Source organism: Asterias rubens, chromosome 2, assembly GCF_902459465.1.
Source record: "Asterias rubens chromosome 2, eAstRub1.3, whole genome shotgun sequence".
In the NCBI taxonomy this organism is placed as follows: domain Eukaryota; kingdom Metazoa; phylum Echinodermata; class Asteroidea; order Forcipulatida; family Asteriidae; genus Asterias; species Asterias rubens.
In genome coordinates, this window is record NC_047063.1 from 10,573,042 (window position 1) to 10,579,553 (window position 6,512).

At 38.3% G+C, this 6,512-nt stretch overlaps 1 protein-coding gene across 1 annotated transcript; it reads left to right on the forward strand.

Moving 5' to 3' along the window:
- The first annotated feature begins 210 nt into the window (after positions 1-210).
- LOC117303087 (asialoglycoprotein receptor 1-like) lies at positions 211-888 on the forward strand. The gene has a single exon (XM_033787165.1). The coding sequence runs from the start codon at positions 211-213 to the stop codon at positions 886-888; it is 678 nt and encodes a 225-aa protein (XP_033643056.1).
- The last annotated feature ends 5,624 nt before the right edge of the window (positions 889-6,512 follow it).

Sequence of the window (6,512 nt, forward strand, 5' to 3'; positions counted from 1 at the left end):
GCACACAGTTTTCAAATGTGACTAGACATCTTGAGCTAAAATTCAGGCTGAACTTTGATTCAATCCAAGATCGTAGGAACAAGGGCTTCTGACTTTTCATTTATTTGCGCAGGAGTTGGGTCAACGGCTATTATAATTACCAGTATGTTGGTATTTACAGGTTGCAAGAACAAATCTTTATGTTTACTTGTCGCTGTTTTCTTTGTGAGGATGCGGGCCTTGTGTCCTCCCGGCTGGGTTACTTGGCAAGACTCCTGCTACATCTTACTGCCTGAGAAGATGAATTGGACCAATGCGTTCAGTGTTTGCGATCGTCCTGGAAGCGCCATGGCTATACCTGAATCTCAAAAGGAACAAGATTTTATTTGGCTAGAAATGAAAACACAGGCGATACAAAATGGTCTGATTGAAGAAGATGAAAACTGTCTTTGGATTGGGTGTAAGAAAGATCTGATGAATCCTGGACAACTGTCATGTCCTGGTAAGAAAGTTGATTCCAACTACACTAATTGGCGGAAAAACACTTATCGCCATGAGGGCCAGGACTGCATCATAATGCAATCAAACCACAAAGGTAAATGGGGAGATGGTACCTGTAAACATACCGTTTTCGCTGCTTGTGAGATGCGCGTCCCTCCTCCCATGTACTGTCTGACAGCTGACGTTGACGGTCGCTTCACACCGCAGTGTCTGCTGAACCATGACATCAAGAACCTGACAACCAAGGGAGTCATTGGGTGTGGTCAGGCGTGCTGGGCGGAGCCTCGATGCCACTCCTTCAATCTTTGGCAGCAGGGTAAGAAATGTCAGCTTAATGACGCATCCCGCCTGGAGGCTGACGTCACTGATTTCAAGAACATGAAGGGCTGCTCCTTCTTTGAACTATAAAACGATCATAGCAAGTATGAATAGACATGCCTGAAGTTTCAGTCGGACTTAAAGAACTTGCTTTGTGAACATTTTTAAAACAATGTAGGTCATCTGTAACACAGAGGCATTCAGTGAAGTTACATGTTCCTTCTGAGTGGGTTCGGAAGACATTTCAAAACGTCTTACCTCATCACCTTTAGTTTCTCATCACTGCTGTGTCCGTTTTGGTGAAGTGGTCGACATTTACGGCGTCTGCAAGATATAGACAATTGTTTGTGGAACCCACATTTTGATGACTTTGGTTAAGTGGGCAGCTAGATGTACTCATTTATTTGTGACATGACTACATTGAGTCTAAACTCGGATCTTGTAAATTCCTATTCAAAACCGGAAAGGAGAAACATTGTGATTGCTTGTTTTCTGTTGGTTCGGGTTACCACCAGCCTAGTTGCTGATGCAAACATTTGGTGTGGTCAGTCGTGGTGGGCGGAGCCTATTTACCACTCCTCTTTTGTCATGTATTTTGAGAATTCTATAATTATCATAATTGACCTGAAGAACATTGTGCCTTAAAGACAGTGGACACTATTGGTAATTGTCAAAGACTAGTCTTCACAGTTGGTGTGTCTCAACATATGCATAAAATAACAATCCTGTGAAAATTTTAGCTCAATCGGTCGTCGAAGTTGCGAGATAATAATGAAAGAAAAAACACCCACGTCATACAAAGTTGTGTGCTTTCTGATGCTTGATTTCGAGACCTCAAATTCTAAACTTGAGGCCTCGAAATCAAATTTGTGGAAAATTACTTCTTTCTCGAAAACTACGTCACTTCAGAGGGGGTTGGGTCTCACAATGTTTTATACTATCAACCTCTCCCCATTACTAGTAATCAAGAAAGGTTTTATGATGATTATTATTTTGAGTAATTACCAATAGTGTCCACTGCCTTTAAATTTGTTCCAATCGTTGCTGATAAATAAATTTAAACATTTTTAAAGATAAATTTACCATTTATAGCCCTTTCATAACAGGGTGCTGTTTGAGGGTGTGAAGTCAGCAAGGGGGCCCATTATTACATGTGAACTTTGAGCCTTTGTAATAATCACACTGGTCACACATTTAAATTAAACTAAGGGTCTTTAAAATTACCATCTTAGATTTGATTGTAATTGTTTGAATGAGAATCGATGATACTAAAATATACACATGAAGACTGTTGGTTAACTGTCAATAAATTATCCTTGTATCAGTTCATAATGAGTTCATACTGTCAACCGCTAACTTCACTGGTACATGCCCTTGAAGGGAAGGTACACGTTTGGTAATTACCCAAAACAAATGTTAACTTAAAAACTGACTGGGTAACAAGCATTGGAGAGCTGTTGATAGTATAAAGCATTGTGAGAAACGGCTCCCCCTGAAGTACCATAGATTTTGAGAAAGAGGTAATTTCTCACTAAAACAATAAAAGACTTTTATTCCTATCTGAAAGCACACAAATTTGTCTAACAAGGGTGTTTTTTTCTCTCATAATTTTCTCGCAACTTCGATGACCAATTTAGCTCAAACATTCACAGGCTTGTTATTTTATGCTTATGTAAGGATACACCAACAAGTGAGAAGACTGGTCTTTGACACTTGCCAAATGTGTACCTTCCCTTTAAAGGCCGGTGTTTAATGCTGAACAGTTGGTCCTGAAAATGAGGCCAGTGATGCGAGTAACTCATGACAGCACAAGTCTGGCAGTAATATGTTTTCATCTAATAAATGTTTAAAATACCTATTAAATCGTTGCGGTAGCCGCGGCTAAAACATAGGATTTGAACTGACTCTAGCTATCAGGCATACTGGTGGTTCATTTGGTAAGACATCTGCTCTAGAAATGGCAAAGGATTTGGGTTCAAATCCTACCTGAGTATATATGCTTGTGAATTTTAACACAGAATTTGGAGAAAGTATGGAGTACTCTCTAAAGCCAAAAGAGTGAAAAAGCACTCTTTGAAGAGCCATATGAGGGACAACTCTTTTTCGAGTGTTTTTCCACTTATTTAGATTGAAGTTTGCAGAGTGAAACCCCTTTAAAAGAGTGAAATAACCACTACACTACTCTTTTTAAAGAGCCTCATGAGGGACAACCCGAAAAGTAAAGAGTGGTGTTTTTCACCCTTTTACATTTAGAGAGTATACAGTGATTAAAAACACTTTGGTGTAAGGTAAAACCAAATAATATTCTTTATCTTCGATAAAAATGAACAATACCTCACTTCATAACGTCTTCAGCAGAAAGGCCTTGAATTACACAAGGGCCACTACCCTACTATCTCCCTGCTCTTGGTCTTTTATAAACCATAGACAAAAGTGCCTTGCCTTTTTAAAGGGAAGGTACACGTTTGGTAATTACTCAAAACAAATATTAACTTAAAAACTGACTTGGTAACGAGCATTGGAGAGCTGTTGATAGTATAAAACATTTTGGCAAACGACTCCCTCTGAAGTAACATAGTTTTAGAGAAAGAGGTAATTTCTCACTAAAATAATAAAAGACTTCTAGCTAGAAGTCTTTTATTCCTATCTAAAAGCACACAAATTCGTCGAACAAGGGTGTTATTTCTTTCATCATTTTCTCGCAACTTCGATGACCGATTGAGCCCAAATTTTCACAGGTTTGTTATTTTATGGTTATGATGGGCTACACCAAGTGAGAGCACTGGTCTTTGGCAATTACAAAACGTGTACAGTGCCTTTAATGATGAAATTCCATTTGTGTAATTTTAATTTCTTATGTATCTTTACTTGTTTTCTACACAGCTAGAAAGCGTATCAATGAGATTCAACAAAGTGGACATGGCTGTAGCTGGACGTCAACCTAGCATGAAAACGGCTCTTCCGCTAGTGTTAGCCCTCTGATGGTCCCCTGTGGCCTATCATTGGCCCTCTGTTGGCTGCTGATGGTGAACCACCTGGATCTGTCAGACCTTTGTGCCTGCGGGCCACTAGTTGCAGCCCTCTGATGGTCCGCTGTTTGTCGTTGATCTGCCCTCTCTTGGATGCTGACAGTGGACCACCAGCGAGCCGGCAGATGTATGTGTCGGTGTTCCGCTAAGGTTGTCTGCTGTTGCCTATCATTGGCCCTCTGTCAGCTGGTGACAATGGACATACTTGGATCGGTCGGAAGTTTGTGCTGGTGGTCCGCTAGTGGCAGCCCACTGATCGCTATAGGCTTGCGTTTTTATCAAATTTTGCCGTAAAATGCAACAAGGCTTGGAGATTTATCAAATTTTGCCCCAAAAGGCAACAAGGCTATATAGGCTTGCGTTTTTTTCTCTTTTTGGCCTAAATTGCAACAAGGCTACAGGCTTGCATATTTATCAAATTTTGCCCTAAAATGCAACAAAGCTAGGCTTGCATATTCATCAAATTTTGCTCAAATTTTGCCTTAAAATGCAACAAGGCTTGCATAATTATCAAAAGTTTCCGCAAAATGCAATAAAGCTATTGGCCTGCAGATTTATTAAATTTTTACCCAAAAAGGCAACAAGGCTATAGGCTTGGGTAATTATCAAACTTTGCCCTAAAATGCAGCTTGCAGATTTATGAAATTTTGCCCTAAAATGCAACAAGGCTATAGGCTTGCATATTTATCAAACTTTGCCCTAAAATGCAACAAGGCTATTGGCTTGGGTATTTATCAAATTGTGCCCTTAAATGCAACAAGGCTGTAGGCTTCCGTATTTATCAAATTTTGCTCAAATTTTGCCTTAAAATGTAAGATTGTGTGTATTTCAAATTTTGTCCTAAAATGCAACAAGGCTATATAGTTGCGTAATGATCAAACTTTGTCCTGAAAAGCAACAAGGTTATAGGCTTGCGTATTTATCAAATTTTGCTGTAAAATGCAACAAGTCTATAGGCTTGCGTATTTATCAAACTTTGCTGTAAAATTAAACAAGGCTATAGGCTTGCGTATTTATCAAATTTTGCTGTAAAATGCAACAAGTCTATAGGCTTGCGTATTTATCAAACTTTGCTGTAAAATGAAACAAGTCAATAGGCTTGCGTATTTATCAAATTTTGTCGTAAAATGCAACAAGTCAATAGGCTTGCGTATCTATCAAACTTTGCTGTAAAATGCAACAAGGCTATAGGCTTGCGTATTTATTAAATTTTGTTGTAAAATGCAACAAGGTTATAGGCTTGCGAATTTATCAAACTTTGCTGTAAAATGCAACAAGGCTATAGGCTTGCGTATTTATTAATTTTTGTTGTAAAATGCAACAAGGCTATAGGCTTGCGTATTTATCAAACTTTGCTGTAAATTGCAACAAGTCAATAGGCTTGCGTATTTATCAAATTTTGTCGTAAAATGCAACAAGGCTATAGGCTTGCGTATTTATCAAATTTTGCTGTAAAATGCAACAAGTCAATAGGCTTGCGTATTTATCAAATTTTGCTGTAAAATGCAACAAGGCTATAGGCTTGAGTATTTATCAAGTTTTGTTGTAAAATGCAACAAGTCAATAGGCTTGCGTATCTATCAAACTTTGCGGTAAAATGCAACAAGGCTATAGGCTTGCGTATTTATTAAATTTTGTTGTAAAATGCAACAAGGTTATAGGCTTGCGAATTTATCAAACTTTGCTGTAAAATGCAACAAGGCTATAGGCTTGTGTATTTATCAAACTTTGCTGTAAAATGCAACAAGTCAATAGGCTTGCGTATTTATCAAATTTTGCTGTTAAATGCAACAAGGCTATAGGCTTGCATATTGATCAAATTTTTCTGTAAAATGCAACAAGGCTAAAGGGTTGCGTATTTATCAAATTTTGCTGTAAAATGCAACAAGTCTATAAGCTTACTCATTTATCAAACTTTGCTGTAAAATGCAACAAGTCAATAGGCTTGCGTATATATCAAACTTTGCGGTAAAATGCAACAAGGCTATAGGCTTGCGTATTTATTAAATTTTGTTGTAAAATGCAACAAGGTTATAGGCTTGCGAATTTATCAAACTTTGCTGTAAAATGCAACAAGGCTATAGGCTTGTGTATTTATCAAACTTTGCTGTAAAATGCAACAAGTCAAAAGGCTTGAGTATTTATCAAATTTTGCTGTTAAATGCAACAAGGCTCTAGGCTTGCATATTGATCAAATTTTTCTGTAAAATGCAACAAGGCTATAGGGTTGCGTATTTATCAAATTTTGCTGTAAAATGCAATAAGTCTATAAGCTTACTCATTTATCAAACTTTGCTGTAAAATACAACAAGTCAATAGGGTTGCGTATTTATCAAATTTTTAAGCAATTGTGAGTGTTATTTTTATGTGTAAAAGAATAAAGGCTGATGCTATTCACGGGCAAGTCAACCATAAGTTGATTTGCCTAAACTCTGTTCGTCTCATTATTTGACTCGTCTACTTGGCAGCCATGTTTGTCCTCAATGCAACAAATTGGGTGTGTACTAATTTTATGGGAGTTTCCTTGCGCAAAATTACTTGCTAAAAGCGACTTATATACACACCTAATTGTATTGTGGGCAAAAATTACTGCCTGGGGTCCATCTTATCCTGGTGGAACCCTCCCCCACCCTGTGGGGACTTACCTATTGGTCCCTACAGGGTGGGGGAGGGTTCCACCAGGAT

Coding starts and splice junctions, on each gene's coding strand:
- LOC117303087 (XM_033787165.1), top strand. CDS start 211: ATGCGGGCCTTGTGTCCTCCCGGCTGGGTTACTTGGCAAGACTCCTGC.